General features: G+C 35.6%; 1 protein-coding gene across 2 annotated transcripts in view; it reads left to right on the forward strand.

Annotated features, from left to right (window-relative positions):
* LOC105532224 (lipid phosphate phosphatase-related protein type 4) overlaps positions 1 to 25,986 on the forward strand; it is a 45,153-nt gene extending 19,167 nt beyond the window's left edge. Inside the window, exons 2-7 of one of the 2 annotated variants that reach the window (XM_011970315.1) lie at positions 4,781 to 4,966; positions 13,588 to 13,717; positions 15,883 to 16,078; positions 17,750 to 17,807; positions 18,589 to 18,762; positions 22,084 to 25,980. In XM_011970315.1, coding sequence (XP_011825705.1) covers positions 4,781 to 4,966; positions 13,588 to 13,717; positions 15,883 to 16,078; positions 17,750 to 17,807; positions 18,589 to 18,762; positions 22,084 to 23,409 — 2,070 coding nt within the window. In that variant the 3' untranslated portion in view covers positions 23,410 to 25,980. Of the gene's footprint in view, positions 1 to 4,780; positions 4,967 to 13,587; positions 13,718 to 15,882; positions 16,079 to 17,749; positions 17,808 to 18,588; positions 18,763 to 22,083 lie in introns of both variants that reach the window. The other variant, XM_011970316.1, reaches the window with a different exon arrangement.
* Positions 25,987 to 26,499: the final 513 nt, after the last annotated feature.

Consider the following 26,499-nt stretch of genomic DNA (forward strand, 5'->3'; position numbering starts at 1 on the left):
TATTAATTGGCCCTTTGTGACTATGGTTTCCACCAGCTCAAAAGGCTCTTATAGGACTCTGAATTCATGATGGCTATGAAGAAGGCAAAGAATGTAGCTGATCTGTTTTGCCCTAGGCTCAGAGCAAAGTGAACTCTCCCCAAAGAAAAGTAGTTTGTCCTTATTATAATCATGCTAAAAACAAGTAAGCTATCTGATCTAGATAAAGTGTCATGATAGATTTGATAAAATGTTTCACTAAAATGGATATATAATCTAAATTTGTCTTTTTAAAGTTGACGTCAGAAAAATCAATATTGACTAGCAAATGTGGTATTTTGAAACACCTTTCTTTTGTTTGCCCTGTTCTCTAAAACAGTTATAATTTTTCTTCTTAAAAATTGCTCTATTATTTTCACTCACAGGTTCCTTAGTGGATGGTAATTATAAGAATCAATCTTTTCTTTTTGAAAATAAATCGTTTTCCTAATCCTCAGGTAATTTCTCTCCTCTCTATTGCTGCATACAAATAGCTTGGTTCAGACGGGCACGGCGGCTCATGTCTGTAACCCCAGCACTTTGGGAGGCCAAGGCAGGTGGATAACCGAGGTCAGCAGATCAAGACTATCCTGGCTAACACGGTGAAACCACATCTCTACTAAAAATACAAAAAATTAGTCAGGCATGGTGGCACACGCCTGTAGTCCCAGCTACTCGGGAGGCTGAGGCAGGAGAATCACTTGAACCCGGGAGGTGGAGGTTGCAGGGGGCCAAGGTGGCGCCCCTGCAAAAAAAAAAAAAAAAAGAAAGTTTGATTCACACTTTTTTGAGGGCTATATCATGACTGGAGAATAAAATTTGTAGTGTTTGGCTACATACTTTTAAAAAATCTCTTTAAATCTCATTTTCAAAATCTCATTTTAAATGCAATCAAAACAAGTCTGTGTAATTTTATTATGTGCATATCAATTCTATATGTATGCCAAAATTGGCACATACCATCTGTTAAATTCCTTACACTCAAAAAAAAAAAAAAAAAAAACTCTTGTTGAGCATTTCAAAGATAAAAAGGTAACTCTGAAGACAATTATGTTAGAAATAAACATTGTCATTTAATTCATTACATTGGGTAGTAAACTACAGTATGGGAACACCATGTATAAAATTATTTCTAAAATATAATGAATATAATGAAGGTTTTATACAAGTAACTCTTTATTACAAACAAAATTATGTAAGGAACAGAGTAAATATGATTTGAAAAAATAAGAGAAATAGATATCAAAAAGAAAAAAAGATTCTTTTTAATAGAGATGGGATTTCACCATGTTGGTCAGGCTGGTCTCAAACTCCTGACCTCGTGATCCGCCCACCTCCCAAACTGCTGGGATTACAGGCATGAACCACCAGGCCCAGCCAAAAAATGATTCTTATTATGGAAACAAATGAAGGTTTTAAAACATGCTTCTATAGAAATGTAGAAGATATTAATATGGAAAATTATATAATTGGAAAAATGATATAATTGGAAAAATTGTCAGTTTCAGGAAGGCTACTGGCTGAAAAGACTAATGCATAATATTAGTGACAAATTAATTCATATGTTAATGTAGCATATATGTATATATAGAGATACATGCATATATATTTGGAAGTCACTATAATGTATATTAGTGGCAACACAGAAATCAGTACGATTAGGCCCCTGCCTTAAGGTGATTTTAGTTTGGGAAGCAAAGCAAAAGACTAAACCTAATTTATAGCAGATAAAAAAGAGCAGTGGGTAAAAATTTCCTGAAAAGAAGTACTAGGGGGTCAAGACTAAAGAAATTACTCTCAAAAGGTATTATCAAGCAAAGCTTCATGAGAAAGGTGATGTTTAATGAATATGTTATTGTTACTAGTTATAATAATAACAGTACTTAATAACATTTATAAGCTATTTATTCCAGATATTGTTGACTTTGGAACTAGAATTCATGTATTCAAAATCCACCTCTGTCACTTATGACAGGTAACTGCTTATCCACCTGCAAAATGAGGATACTGATAGCAGTTATCTTACATCACAATAGAAAGTTTTAGGTTAAATGAGTTTAAAATCTGTCAAATTAATTAAAATATCTAAAACAGAAAAATTGACGCATAGTAAGCACTTTATGAAGTACTTGTTAAATTAATACTTAAGTATATTTATACGGATTTAAGTGGAAATATAAATAATGTGCATGCACCATGAAGTGCTGATTTATTGGTCAAGATTGAAAGCTACTATTCGTGCACTATCGAAGAGGGAAGTAATGAGGCGGAATGATCAGATACTTGAAGTGATCGAATAACAGTCGATAAGAAAAAATAAATATTTTTGATATACTTTTGGTTCTCTACAAAGCATCCATCTGAAAAACAGAAAGATAACGCAAGATTACTTGCTATGTATTTCTTTGTTTCCCCCAGTAAACCTAATTACTTCTTAATTACAAAAAAAAGACCTCTTGGGAATAGAAGGCATAATACTGTCTTCTAAAAATAAAAATTAAAAAATTGTTTTTTCAAACCAAACAATCAGAAATCATGAGTAGTAAACATTGTCTTTATAAAAAACATTTCCTGTTTGCTTAAATAAATATTATATCCTCTAAAGGAACAAAGCCTTAAACTAAGCAATTCTTTGAGTGTTATATAAGTCTACATTTTCAGGTTCTGGAAAGTCTGGCACTAGATTAAGCATTTATGATATTTTCTGTTTAGCTGAGAGCAGGTCTCTCACTAAGCTACTGCTCCTTGATGATCAAGTCTATCTTTTGTTCAATGTATTACATCTACCTACACAGTGCCTGGCACATTCAAACATGAATGAATAAATAATTGAACCCAAAAAGGGTACACAAAACCTAGAAAGTACACTGTGCCTAGTTTAGGGAGATCAAATAGATGAAACCCAGTGAAGTCAGGATTTTCAGATAAACAATGAACAATTTTCAGTATAAGTCTCTCTCAAATATTGCATGGGGTATACTTACACTAAAAATTATTCATTGCTATCTGAAATTCTGGTTTTGCTGGGTGACCTGTATTTTTATTAGCTAAATCTGGTAACTCCAGTCTAGTTATTGTAATTGAATTAAGGTTTATGCATTTATTCAATTAGCTAGTTATCAGCAAGTATTGATTGCTTCCTTAAATTATTAAATGATGTATTCCCTGCCTACCAAGTGCCAGGACTTATAAATAACACTGGCAGACTCTCACTTCATAGAGCACTTATTTCAGTGGGAGATTGGGAGAGATGAAAAACAAATAAGTGAAGTATTAAACTGGCAAGGTAATTTCAGTTAATGATAAGTGTCATGAAAAAAATCAAGCAAAATGATAGGGTAGAGGGTGAAGGATGGATCAAGAGCTGCCTTGGGTAGAGCGTGCAGAAAGTCATCATTAAATGATGTAAAGAAGCCAGTAGTATAAAAAGCCAGAAAAAGAGCACAAAAGGAAGAAGAAACAGCAAGTGCAAAGGATCCTGGGCAGAAATGAATTTGACTATTACAGGAAAAGAATGAAAACCAGTTAGATTTCAGTGAGCAGGGGGCTGAGGAGCGATGAAAATGTGGTACAAGAAGAATCAAGAGCCAAAGCATGAAGCAACTTGCATTGCATGGGATGGCATTTGGATTTTATTCAAGTTGAGTGGGAACCACTAGAGTGATTCAGATAGGGAGTGATGCGATCTGAAATACTTCGTTGTTGTTGTTGTTTGTTTGTTTGTTTTCTTTATTTCTTCTAAAGAAAAGGGGGATACATGTGCAGAATATGCAGGTTTGTTACATAAGTATACGTGTGCCGTGGTGGTTTCCTGCACCTATCAACCTATCTTCTAAGTTCCTTCCTCTCAACCTCCACCCTCCAACAGGCCCTGGTGTGTGTTGTTCCCCTCTCTGTGTCCATGTGTTCTCAATGTTAAACTCCCAGTTATGAATGAGAATATGCATGTTTGGTTATCTGTTCTTGTGTTAGTTTGCTGAGAATGATGGCTTCCAGCTTCATCCATGCCTCTGTAAAGGACATGATCTCGTTCCTCTTTATGGGTGCATAGTATTCCATGGTGTATACATACTAAATTTTCTTTATCCAGTCTATCATTGATGGGTATTTGTGGTTCCATGTCTTTGCTATTATAAACAGTACTGCAATAAACATACATGTACATATGTCTTTATACTAGAATGATTTCTATTCCTTTGGGTATATACCCAGTAATGGGATTGCTGGGTCAAATGGTATTTCTGGTTCTAGACCCTTGAAGAATCGCCATACTGTCTTCCACAATGGTTAAACTAATTTACATTCCCACCAACAGTGTAAAAGCATTTCTATTTCTCCACAGCCTCACCAGCATCTATTGTTTCCTGACTTTTTAATAATTGCCATTCTGACTGGTATGAGGTGGTGTCTCATTGTGGTTTTGATTTGCATTTCTCTGATTATCAGTGATGTTGACACGTCTGATCTGAAATACCTTTACAAGACCCCTTGGAATGCTGTGTGGAAAATGAATGGGTATAGTGGGAGGGTGGGAGTGAAAGTGTAGCACCAGTTAGAAGGTTGGGGTCGACTCGTAACAGGCTGTGACTAAGGTGGGTGAATTGGAATCCACGTTGAAGGTAGAAGCAATAGAACTTACAAATGATTTTTAACTCTGGAATCAGAGAGGAATAGTGAAAGAAGGAGAGAAAGCCGCTTGTTTTCTATGTATGGCCTGTATGTCAGGTAGAATAAATTGATCTTCTTTGTCCTTCATTCTTAGTTGCCTATATTGGCATCATCGGTGGTTAGCCTCTATTTCCTCGAACTCACAGATGTCTTCAAACCCGTACACTCTGGATTTAGCTGCTATGATCGGAGTCTTAGCATGCCGTACATTGAACCAACCCAGGAGGCAATTCCATTCCTCATGTTGCTTAGCTTGGCTTTTGCTGGACCTGCAATTACGGTAAGAATTATCCCCAAAATTGTGTTCATCAGTCCTGAAAAACTAAAAATCACCACATTTGTCTAATAAATGGGTTCAAAGCAAACAAAAGATGAACTGTAAATCTTAAATCAAAATCATGTCTTTGAGATATATTGACAGTATCATGTGGAAGTTAATAGCATAACGTTATTGGCATTAAAATTTAAACATTCTATGATTTGAAAAATGATTGATTCCTAGTGTTTATTTTTATGAATCATTATGAAAAGTTTTGTAACTTTATAATTCTCTTTGAATGGCTAATAGGACATTTCTGATACACTTCCTAATTAACTTACTTTACATGTGTTTATTTGGTATCTGAAGCCTGAAAAACTGGGGGGGAAATTACATATTCAACAGACTATCTTCCAAAAGTGCATTTGGTACCACTTACAGTTTCATTTTTTTACTAGATTATCACTGTTTATTGATTATGAATACTGAGCATAAATAATTATAAAGTAAAGATATAAAAACTCATTCAAGGCATGCATGCATGAACACATACACATACATACGGACATGCTCAAAGAATAAACTGTTTTATATTCAGAAAAGGCATTTGCATTTTAAAATGTTCATAAATTCAAAAGAGCTAGAAGAGAACAATTTAAGTGTTCCTAGCATAAAGAAAAGATAAATATATAAGATGATGAATACCCTACTTACCCTGATTTGATCTTTACATGTTATATGAATGTATCAAATTATCAGCTATATCCTGAAAAGATGTACATCTATCATGTACCAATAAAAAAATCTAAAATAAATAATTAAATAAAATATGTACATAAAGAAATGCTCTAATGTACTAGAACTAAATTCAAAACATAGTTGTTTTTAATGTGTTAACATACATTGTAACACACTTTTAGATAAATCTATTAACAAATAAGACTGGCCAACCATTTTCACCACCTCTTTTGCCCCAAAAATACTACCTAAGAGGACAAGAAACACTTTTCAAGGGAAATGATATTGACTTCTATGGTGAAAAACTCGTGTTTTGCTTTTAGCATGTTCGTGAATGTCAAAGGAAATGGCTATGAAATTAAAAGCTTTATTTGAAAGCTTCACATTCTAGTTAATTGACCTGTTCAGGTTCAGTACAGCGGCAGTTTAAGAAGAGTCTCTGCATAGATGTTCTAAACTCTACACTTTTATGTAGCTATGGATTTTTTAAATTCCCTAATACTAAATAATGCTCTTAGTTATTTAATATAATGCTGTTTACACTTTAAATACATAGTGTATAAAATATTCTCAGAAGATAAAATGGAAACTTAATTTTCATAGAACTTTATCATATTTAAAAGGTCTCTAAATACTTTATAAATTAATGAGTTATTCTACAGTGACTGTCTGATTATTAGAACTATTAATGATGTACTTGGAAGAAGCTGAGACTCTGAGACTAATAAAATATTCTTAGAGTGCAATATTGCTCAGAATAACAGTATTTTCCTGTCATTTACTAAAGTTTTAATAAAAAATTCATATTATGCAGTCATTTTACCAGGGCAGAAAAACAGAACTAAAGACAAAAGCCACATGATTATCTCAATAGATGCAGAAAAGTCTTTCAATAAAATTTGACATTGCTTCATGTTAAAAACTCTCAATAAACTAGGTATTGAGGGAACATACATCAAAATAATAACAGCCATATATGACAAACCCAAACATCATACTGAATGGGCAAAAGCTTGAAGCATTCCCCATTGAAAAACAGCACAAGACGAGGATGCCCTCTCTCACCACTCCTATTCAACCTAGCATTACATTCTGGCCAGAGCAATCAGGCAAGAAAAAGAAATAAAGGGCATTCAAATAGGAAGAGAAGAAGTAAGACTATTGCTGACTAGTCACCAGAGGACATGATTCAATGTCTAGAAAACCCCATTGTCTCAGTCCAAAAGCTTCTTAAGCTGATAAGCAACTTCAACAAAGTCTCAGGACACAAAACTATTGTGCAAAAATCACTAGCAATCCTATACCCCAACAACAGTTAAGCTGAGAGCCAAATCACAAAAGAACTCCCATTTACAACTGCCACAGAAATAATGAAATATCTAGGAATACAGCTAACAAGGGAAGTGAAAGAGCTCTACAAGGAGAACTACAAACCACTGCTCAAATAAATCGGAGATGACACAAACAAATGGAAAAATATTCCATACTCATGGGAAAACATCAATATCATTAAAATGGCCATACTGTGCAAAGCAATTTATAGATTCGATTCTATTCCCATTGAACTACCAATGACATTCTTCAGAGAACTGGAAATAATCTATTTCAAAATTCATATGGAACCAAAAAAGAGCCCAAAGAGCCAAAGTAATCCTAAGCAAAAAGAACAAAGCTGGAGGCATCACGTTACCCAAGTTCAAACTATACTACAGGGTTACAGTAACCAAAACAGCATGGTACTGGTACAAGAACAGACACATAGATCAATGGAACAGAATAGGGCACCCAGAAATAAGACTGCACACCTACAACTATCTGATCTTTGACAATCCTGACAAAAAACAAGCAATAGGGAAAGGATTCCTTATTCAATAAATGATGCTGGGATAACTGGCTAGCCATATGCAGAAAATTGAAACTGGATCCCTTCCTTACACCATATACAAAAATCAACTCAAGATTAATTAAAGACTTACATGTAAAACCCAACACTATAAAAACCTTGGAAGACAGCTTAGGCACTACCATTCAGGACATAGGCACAGGCAAAGATTTCATGATGAAGACACCAAAAGCAATTGCAACAAAACCAAAAATTGAAAAATGGGATCTAATTAAACTAAAGAGCTTCTGCACATCAAAATAAACTTTCAACAGAGTAAATAGACAACCTACAGAATGGGAGAAAAATCTTGCAAATTATGCACCTAACAAAGGTCTCATATCTAACATTTATAAGAAACCCAAACAAATTTACAAAAAAATCCAATCCTATTAAAAAGTGGGCAAAAGACATGAACAGACACTCCTCAAAAGAAGGCATACATGCAGCCAACTAGTATATGAAAAAAAGCTCAACATTACTGATCATTAGAGAAATGCAAATCAAAACGACAATGACATATTATCTCATACCAGTCAAAATGGCAATTATTAAAAAATAAAAAAATATTAAGACGGTGGTGAGGTTGTGGAGAAAAAGGAACATTTATACACTGTTGTGGTTTCAACCATTGTGGAAGACAGTGTGGTGATTCCTCAAAGACCTAAATTCAGAACTACCATTCAACCCACCAATCCCATTACTGGGTATATAACCAAAGGAATAGAAAACATTCTATTATAAAGATACAGGTACACATGTATTCATTGCAGCACTATTCAGAATAGCAAAGACAGAGAATCAACCTAAATGCCCATCAATTATAGACTGGATAAAGAAAATGTGGTACATATACACCATGGAATACTATGCAGCTATAAAAAGAATGAAATCATGTCTTTTGCAGGGACATGGATGGATGTAGAGGCCATTATCCTTAGCAAACTAACACAGGAACAGAAAACCAAACACCGCATGTTCTCATTCATAGCTGGGAGTTGAACATTGAGAACACATAGACACATAGAGGGGAAAGACACATACTAGGGCCTACCTGAGGGCAGAGACTAGGAGGAGGAAGAGGATCAGTAAAAGTAACTAATGGATACTAGGTGTAATACCCGGGTGATGAAATAATCAGTACAACAAATCCCCATGACATGCGTTGCCTATGTAACAAACCTGCACATCCTGCACATAACTTAAAATAAAACTTTAGATAAAGTTTATAATATATATAAACTTTATATATATATATATGTATATATAGATATAGATGCTTTAAATGTATCATACTGCCACACCAGAAAGCACTTATCCTAATTGGGTAAAGTGCTCAAAATTATTATAATTGATACATTTGAATTTGAAATAAATTACATAAAATACTATACAAATGATCATGCCTCTGTTATAAAAGCTGTATTGATATTTAATCATTTAAACAATTTGATTGTACATATCCAGAAGTCTTTCTCCCCTAGGGTATTTTATCAAGTTGCTAGGAAAGCAAATTTAGTTGTGGCACTCCCCGTCAGCACTATTTATTTCATGTTGCTTCTTTTGCTGACACTGTTACATGTCCAGGGGACAATAACCTTGGTGTCATCACTGTGTGCCTGCTTGTGTTGACTCCTTCACATCCTATAATAAATTCTCAATATACAAGTTTGGGATGCTTTCTGAGGGATCTGGCATTAAAGCTTTCTTTCTTGAGGTCTGAGAAATAAAAGAGAAACTCCACCATGGCTCCCTTTCACCTGGCTGACCTGAGAATTCCAGTGCCAACTCCTTCCAGAAAGGCATCATTCAATTCCTAGGTCTCCATGGAGCCTCCATAGCTGCTGCATGCCTCTTCATGGAAGGAAAGGCAAACTGGGGAACTATTTATGCTTCAGGATCCCTGGTTTCCCTATATCACTTCAGGATACTCCAAGATGACAGCAATTCATCCCACCACACTGGTTTGATAGGTTTTAGGTAACTAACTGGATGGTGAGACAGACTAGACTTTGCTGACATCAAACACTTTGTCACAGCTTTCTCTCCAAACATATACTATACTTCTAGATTTCACTCTAATTTCATTTTTTTTTCCTTGGTTTTGAAGGCCTTCTCCCAAAACATACATTTTCTCAGCAGTGATCCTCTAGAGTCTGCTGTCATCTTGTTCTAAAACCATAATTCTATCTCAAATCTTCCTACATATATAGCTATGCTAACTCCTTTCCCCCTCTCTTCCTGACAGTAAAAATAACAGACTCTAATTTCTGACTTTCCAGGATGTCATTTTCTTTTCTATCTTTAGGGCAGCATAAGCCTGTTCCAAAAACGGGGTAGTGAGAAGGGGTAGGGAGGTCAGCAGAACTCTCCGTTTGGGGATGAGCGTCCAAAAGGACTTGTGTGAGGAGAACCGCCACCCGCCACGTGGAGTGGAGGGAAGGCAAAGCAAAACAAAAGGCCTTGCTTCAGCCAGATTCTCCAAAAGGACCTTCCTATGAATACAAAGATCAGCTAATTTGTATGCAGGAATTTAAATATGAATCATTCAGTATTTGCTTCCCAGATTTTTTAATGCTTTGAGAGATGTTTAAAAATAACTTGATTTCGTGATGTTACACATGAAAGTGGAAAAATGTATTTCATTTATGTGAAATGTATATGGTTATTTTTCTGAAACTGCCCTTAAATTGAAAAATTTCTTCCTTAATATTCAATTTTCATTTACTTTCAAGTGATAAAACAAGCATTCTGTTTTAGGTTCTTCGGAGATTATTTCTCAGAGAAAATGAGAAAGACTATTTGGGTTTATCATAAATCTTCATGAAGTCTATGTGAACAGAAAAAAAAGTGCACTTTTTCTTACTGGAATTACAATTTTACTACATATTGTTAAACAATTAATACATCTAATTCTATAGAAGAATTCTATCAGAATTTAATTCTAGCTCCTGGGATAGACTTAGCTTTAAGAGACTACACAATCAATATGCAGAATATTAGACATGTTGGGGCTTCCAAAAAACATTCATTGAAAATTTAAATATTGAGGATACTGTGATGAATACTATCATAATTTTCGCTGTTTTCTTTTACAAGAAAGATTTTTGGATTGTGAGTTCTCCCTATGATGACTGTTCCATGGCCAGGTTCCTTATAGTACTAAGAAATATATTTCTTCTCAAAACCTCCCCTGAAGTAGTCATTATAACATCTCCTCCCAACACCTGTCCATAACAACAACAACAAATTGTGTTCTTTTCAGGGTTGGGTACGGGACAAAACAGAGACTGTGAAAAAATACTTGTTGTAAACTGTTTTCTGTTTACAAATGCAACAGCAACAAATAATTTTCTTATCAGAACCTAAATTCTGACACCATACTGCAGTACAACAGTGTGCCATTCAAAAGGGGGAAACAAGCTAGGCGTTTGGAAATGCACTGGGAAACAGATCCCCATACCCTGAGGAGACCTAGCTTTATGCCAAATTGAATTATTTTGAAAACTCGTGAATGACATTAGCTGAGGTTAAGTGACAGAAGTGAGTGTGAGAAAATGAATGTCCTGTTTAATGACAGGGATGGTTGGGTGATGTCAGAATACTGATAAGAAACCTCTATACACATTACATGGTCTAGCCAAATAAGCGTTGCACTTCTTTTACATATGAGTTTTGAACATATTCAAACAACTAAAATAAAATTCTTGGCCCGGAGCGATGGCTCACACCTGTAATCCCAGCACTCTGGGAGGCAGAGGCAGGTGGATCACTTGAGGTCAGGAGTTCGCGACCAACCTGGACAACAAGGTGAAACCCTGTCTCTACTAAAAATACAAAAATTAGCCAGCCTTGATGGCGCATGCCTGTATTCCCAGCTACTTGGGAGGCTGAGGCAGGAGAATGGCTTGAACCCGGGAGGCAGAGGTTGCAGTGAGCCAAGATCATGCCATTGCACTCCAGCCTGGCCTACAGAGCAAGACTCAGTCTCAAAAAAAGAAAAAAAAAACTCCTGAAATCTCAAGGTCTCAAGGTCATTTGAGATAATGACTGTTGTATGACAAAATACACTTTTCTATACAGATAAATTCTTATGTAATTCAACACTCATGGACAAGACATGAATCATTACAAATATAAAGAGAAAACAAAATTATTCACAGAATTTTTATTGAGGAAGTGAAGGTGAAATTAATCTCTTTTAGCTGAATACAATACATTTCAGGAATAAGTGGTTAATTTTTTGGAGATGATGAATTTGAGGTAGCAGTTACATTATTCTGTGTAAGTGCTGTTTTATGTTGTATCTGTCTACACAGAGTATAGAATCTATTGAATTTCCATGTCTAACTTGAAATGCTAATGTAGGACTGTATTTTTCAAAAAGTATACATGGTTAACTCAGCATCCAATGGTTTGAAATGAATTCCTTTTGATTGTTTCTATAATGATTGATTTTAAAAGAGTTTATTATGCCACATGATTTTCACACATATGGTTATATGTAGAGTTCTACTGTGATAATTATTCTTCAAATTTTTTATACAAAGTAAGATTATTTATAATTAAACATGTACCATATTCCCTACAAAAGTAAATATAGTCATTTAAGTATTCAAAGCAGAAGGCCATAGGCTTACTGTCATTAGTTTTGTTTTTTAACTGTAATTTTGAACACTTCATAAAATAAATGTTAAGCTAGTAATGACAACTGAGAGGTTTTCCCTGGAAAACTTGTTTCAGTCCTAATCAGAGTTATGATATTTACAGTGACATGATTATTTGTATTTAAGAGACTGTTAGTATCTCATTTAAGAGACTGTTAGTATCTCACTAATCGTACTTTCTCAGCTCCACACATTTATAGCAAACCAATATCTAATTTCACAACAATCTTTTAGGCACAATTATCTCAAATATTTGAAAACCTTTTTCATGAATACAATGGATCATTTTAAATCTTGCTTCTGTTGTACAGGATAATTGACAACCCAAATGCCTAAGGTAGTTAGCAAATGTGAGTCCCACAGTAAAAGCCAAACATGCAAATCTCACCGTGCCAGGCACTGTGCTAGACAGTGAAGGTGAAAGATAAATAAGAAATGGTTCTTCCTTCAGAAGGCCCCAGTCTAGTGAGAGACAGCCAAATGAACAATTTCATAAAGCTATGCTAGAGGGAAGGACAAGATAAGGGAGCCACATAGATGGAGATGTAATTCAATTTAGGGTACAGTAAGAGGTTTCAAAGAAAACTTACTGAAGAAAATCATGTCTAAATCACATTGAGTTCCTTCATTGATCTCACAGGTCCTAAAATCCTATAGCAAAGTGCCCTGTTCCTTATCTTAAGACAGTCCTCTTGATACTACTGTATGATTCTCTGTCCATTGTGAACACATTGTCTAAATGCCTATACCTAGGAAATATTATCCTGCTGACCTAGATTCTCTTGTAATCTGCATTCTCTGATAAGACAGCCACTAGCCACCCGTGGCCACTTCATTTTATATTTGTTTATTTAATTTTTAAATAATTAATACAATGGAGTAAGACTAAAAATTCAGCTACTCATTTGTGGTAGCTGTATTTCAAGTGATCAATACCCACATATGGGTAGTGGCTACTGTAGTGGACAGTGTGAAGGACAGTTCTATCATTGCAGAAATATTTATGGGACAGCTATGCTGTAGACAGCACCTTTCTACATTCACACACTTTCCATGGATTGATCCTTCTGCTCAATCCCAAATTGATTTATGGACCTAATCTGCTGGTAAAATCTTCCAGTACATGAGAGTCCAGAAGATCCCACCAAATCTCATTAGAGTGGCCTGATTACTTAATTCTCACTGCTTGATCGAATTCTCAGAAGAAATTACTGTGCCTCTAAAACTTTTAAGAAAATTTACATCCTTACTTTATTGAATTGATATGTTAAAAAGTGACATGTAATTCCTCTATACCTGTTGGCTTAATAGGTATTCCAACATGCCTTTTCCTGAACACCCTTCTATCTTTGCAGATTATGGTAGGAGAAGGAATTCTCTACTGTTGCCTATCCAAAAGAAGAAATGGGGTTGGACTGGAGCCCAATATTAATGCCGGAGGCTGCAACTTCAACTCCTTCCTCAGACGAGCCGTCAGATTCGTTGGTGGGTGTGGGGAACCACAAAGAAAAGAAATGTTTTCTTTTTCAAATAGAAATGTCATATTTAATTATAGATATTAAGTCTCTTACACTAAAATTTAGATGTATAATTTCAGTACATGATGAGTTTTACATTGTACAAGAAACTGTTAAAACACCAAAATTTGGGCTTTGTATCTGAAATGTGTTATTTACATTTGTTGCCCTTGTTTTGAGAGCTAATATGCCATGCATTTCAACTTATTTGTGCCATAGCTCTGGTTGAAGCATGAATTTATTTTAATGGTTTCGGTGGATCTGTGTTCAGTTTTTAAAATGGAGAACAAACGTCAGCAGGCCAGAATGAACAGACAACTCTTCAGAAATTACTTCAGTCACACGAATGATTCCATTTCAATTTTCCTGGAATGTTTTTATCCAGAAGTTACTACACTTTGAAATGTCACCATTGAGTACTGCATCGTGGCCATTTTTCCTTGGTTGTAGCCCCTAATGTTACCTTTCATCTTTCATGAGACCTGTAGAAAATCTATAGACCTGGCTATCATCATCTGAATCAAACCAGTTTTTAAACCTTTGTCTCTTCTGCATAGCATGGGGCCATCTTAATGTTGTTCGAGTCATAGGTCTTTTATTTTTTTTAATATAGTTGAATAGTCACCCACAATACATCACACCCACCTGAATGTGTTCTATTCATTCCCAGTAAGTCGGCATAAAATTATTTTTACCTATAACATGTAAGCTCAAAATAATTGATGGCTTTGCTTAATCCCTAGTAGATAATTATACACAAATTTCTTTCCCACAAGAGGAAAAATCAGGTCTAACTCATGCCCCGGACTCTGCTCCACTAAGCATTTTCTTCCCATCACATTGAGAAGATAAGAAAACAATAGACAGCTTAACAGCACCGCAAACTCAGGCAAGGAAATAAAACTCCAGGACATGTAGCTGAACACAGAGAAAATATTCCCTAATGTAACAAAATACTGTGGACAAAGGGCCACATACCCTCTCTCGACTGGAAGGATGATCCATTCCACCCTAGAGAACATGTTCCAGAGCCTGCGTCAGCAATAGGTCTAGAAAGTCCATTATCCGAAGGAAAAAGTAAGTCTTTGCATGCTTCTAGGAATTAGAATGTGGCAACAAAGTTTCTGTGTCATGAATCCCAGGTGTGTGGGTGGAGAAGCAATTGGAGGAGTGGTGGTTAGGTGACAGTAAGCAGTGAAGAAAAATGCAAAACAGGGTAATGTGCAAGCCAGCACTCTTGGTCTGGAGGCGGTGACTGAAGAATTACCCTGGTCCTCTCATAATGATTTCTATGAGTAACTCATGAATCAGAATGCAAGCTGTCAAGTCAGAATGAATCTAGGGTGACAAGAAAACCTAGAGTGAGCAGGTTCCAGATCATGTGCCTGTGAGCAGAGAGTTGGACTCCCAAAGATAAGGCCAAGCAAGCAATTTCAAGAAGATATGGAGTTTGCATGTACAAGTGCAAGGATTTTTTATTTTATGGTTTAAGACTGGTCCTAGGAGAGAGAGAAAAAAGAATTTGGACCAAGAGATGTAAGAACAGCATGTCCAAATTCCAAACACACAGGTAGGCTCCCCACATTAGTGTACCTAGGATACGACTGTCATTTCCATGTCAGGGCCTGCCTGACGTTGTCTCTGCTTTAATTAGCATTCCTAGTATGATCACAGCTTGAAGAGAATTAGAATGGATTCTGCAGAGTGTGATGACTGTGGCTAGTGTTAGAGACCATCAGGGAGAAATAACCCTGGCAACTTAAAAATGCTAAGCAAATTAAAACTACTTTAAATTTTGCTTCATTCCACACATGTCATCCCTCTCAAATCATACCTTAGCATGCTCCAAGTGTCTGACAAGTGACTTACAGTTAATGTTAAGTGTCGGTCCTTTATAATAACCAAATTAACAAAAGTGCCTAAAGTTACTACTTTGAAGATACTCATTGCCTTTACTTTGGCCGTAAATATCTGTTTAGAAGTTTAGGAATTTTCTATACTGTCTTCTTGAAATTAACTTAGAGAAAATGAGCACAATAGATTTTAAGATCTTAATTCATTAATGTTTAATGAATACGTTTGATGCTGACACAACCACCAACTTGGTAACAATTTCTTTCATTTTGCTTATAGGTGTTCATGTATTTGGACTATGCTCTACAGCTCTTATTACAGATATCATACAGCTGTCCACAGGATATCAAGCACCTTACTTTCTGACTGTGTGCAAACCAAACTATACCTCTCTGAATGTATCTTGCAAAGAAAATTCCTACATTGTGGAAGATATTTGCTCAGGATCTGACCTCACAGTTATCAACAGTGGCAGGTTAGAAATAGGTCTAAAAACACTCTGCATCATTGTTTTCATTATTCAAATGCTGTTTGGAGTATCACTTTAAGCATGGCTTTTTCAGTCGTAATGGGTTTTTTTTAATTTTTCTTTTCAATTCAACGATCTCTTCAATGACTAAACCGTAGAAACATATTGGGGGCTTATTCCAAATTCTTCCCTATGTCTCCAAATTTCAGCCCACCTTCTTGCTACTAGTCCCTATATCACCAAACTCCACCATGTTTTGTGATCCATCCTATACTCATTATGGTTTTAGGTTACTATAAATGGTTTATTTCAGAATATTTATAGTCAGTCATGGCTGACAGTCAATATAACTCTAGGACTGGTTTAAATGGAAGACTAAACACATATGAAAGTTGTATCTCCATTACATGTTATATTAAAAAAATGTGATTTTTCCTTTTTGTAAAGTTTGAGAAGGGGTAACATCTAGGATTGCATATGATTTCTTTCAATCAGGTCTAACTCATGCCCCAGACTCTGTGCCACTAAGTTCATTCATTCTTTGAATGAACCTAGGTGTGCATAGCTTCTGGCATTACATGTCAGAATATAAAGGAAACTCAAGAAATTACCAATGCATAAATTTTTAATAAATAAAGCAAAAATAAACTTATATGACAAGAGATAGTAGTTTAGAGGCTCAAAAGAAATAAATTGCAGAGGGATAAGGGCCAATCAATTATTGTAAGAATTGAATTTTCCATTCAATAAGTTCCCAAATATTCACTAAGGAGTCAAAAATAAGTTAATAGGTACAACTGAATAATTAAAGCCTGATGTTACGTGATTATACACATTAAGGTTCTCATGTATCATTCAATAATTTTGGACCTACAGCCAAGACCTATGTCCTCTATTTTTTTCTGAGTCCTATTATATTAACTTATCTCTATTGAATAGGGATCTTCTTTATCATGGTACCAAATAATTAGGAAGGCAATAATTTAAGTGAATTTTATTTTTTCTAATTTTTTAATTCATTGAAACAAGTCTCTATTCTTCTTTCGCCTGCCCTTTTCAGTGTCTCTTCACCATCCTTGCCTGCTCTTTAAACTGTTTAAACAAGATGATTCATGATTCGTGAGATGAAATTACTGTAAAGTGTACTACATTTTGTTAATTTTGTAGAGAAATGTTTTGTTAAAATTTGACTTTTCTTATGCTTTCTAGAGTATTAATAATATACATTTAGATCCAATGCCATGAGAAAATAACTTCATTTTTAAAAAATTCTATGTAAATAAAACAATGTATTTAGGAGCATAGAAAAAATTTACAGCTAGGTTTTGTGAGCTGTTACTTTGAACTGGTATAACTCTTACACCAAAGAACAATGATGTTTTCCAATCCATTTCTACTTTCAACCATCGTTCTAGTGATGTAATGAAGCGGCCCCTTGCCAAGCTAGTAGTTCTTTATACTGGAAAGTACATCACTATTATTTGTTGATATTAATGGTGACTAGCAGTATTTACTTTATCACTAAGGTCTTTCACCAGAAAGCTGAACAGAAAGTAAAATTATTGCTTATTGTCTTGCGATTTTAAGTTGAACGTTCTAACCACTCAGTGTCTTTGAGATTATTGCTAACAGTGTATCTGAACTACAAGGCATAATTTGACTATCTTCTTTTGGCAGAAAGTCCTTCCCTTCTCAACATGCAACCCTTGCTGCCTTTGCAGCTGTGTATGTTTCGGTAAGTAACTGGTTCTTTTTGTTGAGTTGTGTTCTGCAGAAAATCTGAGCAATGAATGTTGTCTCCAGGTGACTAATTAGATGATATACCCAGGTAATAACAAAATGGTAAATTTAGTACTGCAGCCTTAAAATACAGTGGCATCCAAAGCAGAAATCAAACGCTACTATAAAAAATAGTACAGTAAAGGAATTTTTCTACACAGTTATAATAATATTCATTTATTCTGGTATCCCTTTAATATTATACTTCATGGAAGGATATTGTGAATTATAGGAATGTTACAAAACTTGAAAGAATCACAATAAGTACCCACAAAGACATACAACGTGCACACACATACACACACACAAACACACGCACACACATATGCTACTTTAGTATTTCTGTAACAATAAGTTTTAGGTCAGTGTAAATTTGGAAACATTGTACAATGAATAGTCATTTTATCTAATTTATACAATAGTCCGTGAAGTCTTTCCTGAGAAAAATGAACGAAATTATATGACAAGTAACATGGAGACTAAACAGTTAAATGGCTAACTCTATTGGTTTGGTATTTTTCCAACCTTCATATAATTAAATGAGAGATCTGTTATTTATTTGGTAAATTTCATCATGCATATCTCTTCTTGGCAGGTACAGAACATAGCCATAGGAAGGGGGAATGAAACAGTAAAACTGAAGTCAGTTGTATCAGACTTTTAACTTTTTATTTGATTATAATTTACTAATAAAATGGCCTTTCTAACATACTTAACCCACTTCTTCCATTTTTAAGATGTACTTCAATTCCACATTAACGGATTCCTCTAAGCTTCTGAAACCTCTCTTGGTCTTCACATTTATCATCTGTGGAATAATCTGCGGGCTAACACGGATAACTCAGTATAAGAACCATCCAGTTGATGTCTATTGTGGCTTTTTAATAGGAGGAGGAATTGCACTGTACTTGGTAAATAATTTACTATTATCTTATAAACCAAAGTTTAAAATGGAAAACATGCAGAGAATATTTTGCACTATAATAACTTCCTTGCAATATATTTTAAATTTACAAGGAAATGGCCACATCTCCATTGTATGCCAAAACACATATCCCACTTTGAACAAAATCATTTATTGAACTCTTACTATGAGCCAAAAATTGTAATTTTAAAAAGATTTTTGAATTTTGTCTTTATGCCCACCAGACAGGAGGTGGGCAGGGACTACTATTGATAATATAATTATAATGTTACAGATGAGGAAAGTGATTATTGCCAAAAGTAAGGTTAGTGGAAACAAAAATTTAGTTAAAGGTTATATAACTTTCCCAACACCACAAATTTAGCACCTGAATGTTACTGTGATACAATTAGTATTGACTTCTTTAACACTACTCTTTTTTCAAGAGTGGTCTTCCTCTAAGGGAAATATCCACAGCATAAGGAAAGTGAGATTGTCCATTTCATTTTGTCATGCATGCATGCATTCATGCATTTTACATTTATTCAATATCTAATCTGTGCCAGGGATTGTACTGAACATGAAAACACTGAGAAATAAGATGTATTCTTTAGAAGTTTACAATGTAAAGATTAACATAAATATAAATGGTTACAACATGTTCAATGATATAACAGGGTATGAACAAAGTATTTTGGGAATAGCAAACTGCCTGAGGACGTTAGAAAACACGTCACAAAAGTGATGTGTGTGTGTGTTGCTGTTGTTGTTGTTGTTTTTAATGAGAGTTCCATGGGGTAAAGAAAGGAGGGAGGGCATTCAAGAAGAAGAAACTACATATGCAAAGAGACAGGCATCTGAAAAAGCAAGTGGAAGTGGAAGGTGGGGGAACAGGAGGAAGGAGACATAATGGCCAGGTTTCCAGCATTGAACACTGGATCGATGATGACTTCATTAGCAGACCAGGTAAATGTCAGATGAAGCAGATTTGTAGGGGTAAAGGGAGTTGAGGGGATCAATTGAATCAATAACCAGTTGAGTAGTTGCTTCTGGAGTTCAAAAAAGCAATTAGTACTGGAGAAGGATATTATTTAATGGAAGTACCATTGTAGTTACTACGGGTATATAAAATTGCCAGGTCATAAAAATAAAAGGGAGCCAGGGAATACCAATAAACAAGTGACAAGCAGAAGAAAAGGCAATAATGAAAGAAACTGAGAAGAACTGACAGAAATAAAAATAAATTATCTGTAGCTACAGTTCTCAGTCATGTGGTCTTAGTGCCCTTGGAAAGGTATTACAAGAAAATGATTACCGAAATACAGGTAAAGGACTGAAGTGTGCTATAATTTTATACTTTTTTAAAAAATTTTCATAAACTAGCATAGTCAAGATTGTCACTTTAAAAGTTATTCTTACTCACATGCATTCTTCAGTGCAGGAGAAAGGGATCAAATTAATGTTAGTGTGCCAGAAATTGTGCATAAGCCTGGGTTGCCTATAGGAGTGTTGGCAATGTGCATTGCAGAAGAAATAAAGAAGATTGAAAATGCCACTCTCTAGTTTATGTATCGCTTTTTGCATGTCTGTCATTTCATGATGTCCTGGAATTAGTGTGGGATTTATAGCCCAAAGGATTTGATTATGAATCCAGATTTTCCTCCACTTAGCCAAGTCACACAGCTTCTCAGAAGCCTGTTTCTTCACCTACAAAATAAAGATACTAACTCTCTGTCCCATGTCATAACAAGAATTAAACAACTACAGTTATGTATCGCATAATGATATTTTGGTCAACCATGGACCACATATATAATACCACGATGATCCCATAAGATTAAAGTACTGAATTTTTTCTATATGTTTTCTATATTTAGATATGCAAGTGCTTACCATTGTGTTACAATTCCCTAGAGTATTCAGTATAGTAACATGCTGTAGGATTTTGCAGCCTAGGAGCAATAGGCTATACCATAGACCCTAGGTGTGTGGTAAGCTATACCATCTAGATTTGTGTAGGTGAACTTTATAATGTTCACACAATGACAAAATCACCTGTCAATGCATTTCTTACAATGTATCCCTGTCATTAAGCGACACATGGCTGTACTTGTACGGAGAGCTTATAGTTTAGTGGAGGATTTTCCCCAACTTACAAATTTAAGTACAATTATTAATAGAATTCATGTAGGGATTGTTCATTCTGGTGAGAGCATAGAAAGATACTTAGAAGAAGGAATTAAACTACTCGAAGAGGCAGGAGCTTGACTTTATTTCATTTCTGTCTGCACTCTTGCCCTAAAATTGGAAAATTTTCAGTTCTAAGCCAATGTTTTGTTCATTGTTAAGCATTCTATAAAATGTTAAATCAATTTATTTTTGTTTTGACTTGAAAAGTAGACAGTGGTTACCTCCTTTTGAAATTAGCATGCAAAATGCAAATCGGTGTCTGCTGCTTGATTTTATCTCTAAACCAAGTATCTCAAAAACTGAAAGTCCAGCAGGGATTAAATCTTCTATGTACCAAAAGGGTAATGATTTTGAGGCTGAACTTTAGGCTTTTTCCAAATTTTGCTTCCCAAATATAAAAAAAAAAAAAAAAAAAAAAAAAAGATACACTGTGTATGAAGAAAAAATTAAATAAAATCTGGTTCAAATTTAGTGCAATGGTACTAAATTGATCAAAGAGTATTTCCCAATTTATGACCAAGTTTAAATCAGGAAAGAATCTAGGTGCCCCAGTCTGGTGATGGTTTTTGCCCTCTCTTCCAAGAGCACCCTGTACAATGCCGAACACACAAGGCTGTACTCTGTGTGGGTAGCAATAATACATGTCTCTGACCTTATTTCAAAACCAGATATCATGTTTTATGAATGATATATTGTTCTATATTTTGTACACCTCTTCTACTTTCCATTATATGATTGAAAATGGAAGGTAAAATAAATCATTTAAGCCATTTGAGATGTCACTCAACAAGAAGTTCCTAAATCCGGAGAAATGAATTGCTTTGAAAAGCAGGGAAAAAAAGTCCTTATTTCTCTCTTGTCTGCTTTTTCTTCTGAAAAAAAATACACAAGATAAGATTGACAAAAACATCCAATAGGATGGAGAAAAGAATGGGGTTCACATTGCTGAGCAATTCATGCAGTGATTTATGATATAACTATTTCCCTGCAAAAATATAGTTTTCATGTTTCATTATTTGTATTAGTCAATGGTGTGTAAGAAGCATATACCTATGTATGTACTTCAGTGGGTATTCTAAGGAAATCCTCGTGACAGTCTTCTAGTGCATGATATTTATTGCTTTTTCTCAAACACTAGGGCTTATATGCTGTGGGGAATTTCCTACCCAGTGATGAGAGTATGTTTCAGCACAGAGACGCCCTCAGGTCTCTGACAGACCTCAATCAAGATCCCAACCGAGTTTTATCTGCTAAAAATGGTAGCAGCAGTGATGGAATTGCTCATACGGAAGGCATCCTCAACCGAAACCACAGAGATGCCAGCTCGTTGACAAACCTCAAAAGAGCAAATGCTGATGTGGAAATCATTACTCCACGGAGCCCCATGGGGAAAGAGAACATGGTTACCTTCAGTAATACCTTGCCGCGAGCCAATACCCCATCTGTAGAAGACCCTGTCAGAAGAAATGCGAGCATTCACGCCTCTATGGATTCCGCTCGATCAAAGCAGCTCCTCACCCAGTGGAAGAATAAGAATGAAAGTCGAAAGTTGTCCTTGCAAGTTATAGAGCCTGAGCCTGGACAGTCACCACCCAGATCCATAGAAATGAGGTCAAGCTCAGAGCCTTCGAGGGTAGGGGTGAATGGAGACCACCACGGTCCTGGCAACCAGTACCTCAAGATCCAGCCTGGCGCCGTCCCCGGATGTAACAACAGCATGCCTGGAGGGCCAAGAGTGTCCATTCAGTCCCGTCCTGGGTCCTCACAATTGGTGCACATCCCTGAGGAGACTCAGGAAAACATAAGCACCTCCCCCAAAAGCAGCTCTGCTCGGGCCAAGTGGTTAAAAGCTGCTGAGAAGACTGTGGCCTGTAACAGAAGCAACAGCCAGCCCCGAATCATGCAAGTCATAGCCATGTCCAAGCAGCAGGGTGTCCTCCAAAGCAGCCCCAAGAACACTGAAGGCAGCACGGTCTCCTGCACTGGCTCCATCCGCTATAAAACCTTGACAGACCATGAGCCCAGTGGGATAGTGAGGGTTGAGGCTCACCCAGAGAACAACAGGCCCATCATACAGATCCCGTCCACTGAAGGTGAAGGCAGTGGCTCCTGGAAGTGGAAAGCCCCTGAAAAAGGCAGCCTTCGCCAAACTTACGAGCTCAACGATCTCAACAGGGACTCAGAAAGCTGTGAGTCTCTGAAAGACAGCTTTGGTTCTGGAGATCGCAAGAGAAGCAACATTGATAGCAATGAGCACCACCACCACGGAATTACCACCATCCGCGTCACCCCAGTAGAGGGCAGCGAAATTGGCTCAGAGACGCTGTCCATTTCTTCTTCCCGCGACTCCACCCTGCGGAGAAAGGGCAACATCATTCTAATCCCTGAAAGAAGCAACAGCCCTGAAAACACTAGAAATATCTTCTACAAAGGAACCTCCCCCACACGGGCTTATAAGGATTGAGTGATGTCCATTCCATCATTTGGGCTACTCCCAAAAGACCATTTGTCGATTCTACCTGTGCTCTGTTCCAGCGAATTGGGAAGTCTCACCAAGCTAGATTGTCTACCATCAACCCAGAACTCTGTAACTTTTCAGAACCGCTATACTCAAACTTGTAGATCTCACATCAAGGAGAGGGAAAAGCACAATGCAAGAACCTAACTAACGTGATGGTGTGAAGAGTTTTCTTAAGACGTGTCGTCAAACTTAAAAGGTTTTGCAGAAAGCAGTATCAAACGAAAGTGGTTTTCTTCAAATGTATACTATTTTACTTCCTGAATGTGCCAACTTTGGGGATTTTTCTTTACAGTGAGCTGTGGGAACCCAGAACACACACGTTTTCCCTACAGCAGAGGCCATGCAGTATTATATATTCATTTTGCAGAATCTGCACCTACAGCTCAATACGGTTGGTGCTGATTATTATAGTACATATACCATGTAAACTCTCAAACTCTATTTAGCTGTGAAATAGTGGTGTGCAATTCCTTGTTAAAGAAATGCTACTTTATTAAGAAGATGCTGGCTGCTTTGTGTTAGAATAGGACACCCCGCAGCTTCTCTGTAGTGGCTCTGTCACAGTCAAAAAAAGAAAAGGTTTTTGTGCGTTTCTTCAAAATTCTGCTTTCTTCAACATCAAAAATTGTGTAGGAATATTTTCAGTGAAAGGGAATAACTAGTACTTTTCTGCATAGTTTTTCTGCTGCTTACTTTTTATTTAAGTATAGGTACTGCTAATGAATCTGTTTTCTTAGTGAGTAAATTTGCATAATTTTATAAATATATTATTTTAGAGAATTTTTTGAAATTGTTGTGATCATATTTTGCTTTCTATGGCTTCTCCTTAACTTAATTTTTTGATGTTATAGATACGTTCTCCTACTTTAAAAGCAAAAATAACAATTGACATTCCTTGAGCAAAATATACTGCTGTGAATTTGCAAACAAGAAATCTGAGCCAAAACTTGACATTGTGGGTTACATTGCCAGAAATGTTGGTCAAGTTTGCCCTTAGATGTCTACAACTAGCTGGCATAGGTTGCCATCTTAACAAGTAATCTAAAAGTCCCTTTTGGTTCTACATTATTAACTTTTTTTTTCTATATCCTGCGGACCAGTAAATTAGAGCCACACTGGTTAAGTTCGACCCTTGTCTCTAAAACATTTTTGTTAATTGGACACCAAGAGGAAGAATCTGAAAAAAAAAAAATGCATATTGGTAAGTCAAAGTAGCTCACGGTATAAATTAAGAGTGACTTCAAAATATCTGAATACGCGCAGTTTTAGTTTAATATGCAAACAACCATTTTTGCTACCTATCCTGAATCAAGCCTTGAGCCTAAATCAAAGGAAACCAATACCATTGATAATAAGAAGATAAAAACAAAATATTTTGGAGAGTTTTCCAACTTAAAGTATGAAGACATATTCAGTTCTTGGAACTTAGTATTAAACCTTTTTAACGCCATTTCATAAGAATTCTGATATATACTTGATGATTGCCAAGGGGATGAGAGGAAACCACAGAGATGGTTGATCTAATCTTAGCTCACTTTCCAATAATAGAAGGAGTTGTTTACAGATGAATAGTATCACATCATTATCAATTTCTACATGAAAAGGGCAGAGCTTTCTAGAAAAACCAACCTTCTAAGGCATTAGGAATTTAGCTGAAACCAGCAGAATTGAAAACTCTGGCAATAAAATATGGACTCGACCATATCCCTTCTGGCAATTTCCTTCTCAGAGAGGGGAGTGGGAATAAAATGTTGCCTTCCCCACTTCTCACCACCACCACCATCATGATGCTTCTACTGGCTTTTGCCGGTTTGTAGAGGGAAAGGTGGGTTGGTTTTAGTGCTCCGAAGAACAAAAACAAACAAACAAAAACCCCTGCTACAGCATTTCAGGTGCAGTATGATATTTCCTAATCTTTCCTATTTCTTAACAAAAGATTTTAAAGTACTTCTCTAGTCATTGAAGTTTTTTTTTCTTTACATAAATATTGATATATTCTTTTTCTACTCAAAGTGCCAAAGGCTACAGTTTTTAATGACTTAACAAATTGTACCACATTGTTAAGGACATGTAATGACAGACACTAGAACTCAGACCTCTGCATGTATATTTGATAACATGTCTTTTGTAAAAAAAAAATTACAAAAAAATTTGTTTACATTCCACTGGTACCTTAATTTAAAATAAATCAGACTAACAGGTGGTATCTCTTCTTAGTGTTCTATTTATCTTATTTGCTAATGGGAGCACTTCTTCCTTTGTTAGGCTGTGCTTTACTGATAAAACCAAGTATTGAATAAAGAGAGTTAATTATCTTTTTAAAGTAAATAAAATTATGAAAATATATATAGTATATATAAAGTATTGTGTTTAATAAAATGTTATGCAATGTTTTCCAAACTGATAAAGTTTGTAAAGTGCTATAAATGTATTTTGTTAAGTACAGATAAAAGCTATTGTGTGAGTATATTGTGCTAAAATCATAGAAATAAAGATTAGATTTCTTCATCAAAATTGGAATATTTTTGTTTTTACTTCAGAGTCTGAATAGATGATAGCTTGGCTTATAAGAAAATAACTGAGGAAATAAGAATAAATCAGAATTGATTAAATTCATAATCAATGAATTTAATACATAAACATAAACGTAATACATCATCAATATTTAGAAATGGGTTACAACTAAGAAAGAAAAGTTTCTCAATCTATGACATGTTTTCTTATTGTTTAGAATTTTATTTTATGCTTATTGAAGGAGATTTTTTATACTTTAAACATATTTTTGCATATCAATGTTACAGTGTATAAAAAAGAAAATATGAAGGACTTGACTAAGAATAGTTGATATACTTATTTTCCCAAACAGTAGCGCCCTTTATGCCATCAATGGCCATTGGTGCTGCAGCTTTTCTTAAAAGAATGCTTCACCTTTAACTCCACGATATTCTTCCGAGCCATGAAGACTCATTATATGAATTTTACTGCTGCTGATTTGTACATCTAACTAGAAGGTATTAGCACAAGTGTTTAGAC

Source organism: Mandrillus leucophaeus, unplaced genomic scaffold (genome assembly GCF_000951045.1).
Source record: "Mandrillus leucophaeus isolate KB7577 unplaced genomic scaffold, Mleu.le_1.0 Scaffold940, whole genome shotgun sequence".
NCBI lineage: Eukaryota > Metazoa > Chordata > Mammalia > Primates > Cercopithecidae > Mandrillus > Mandrillus leucophaeus.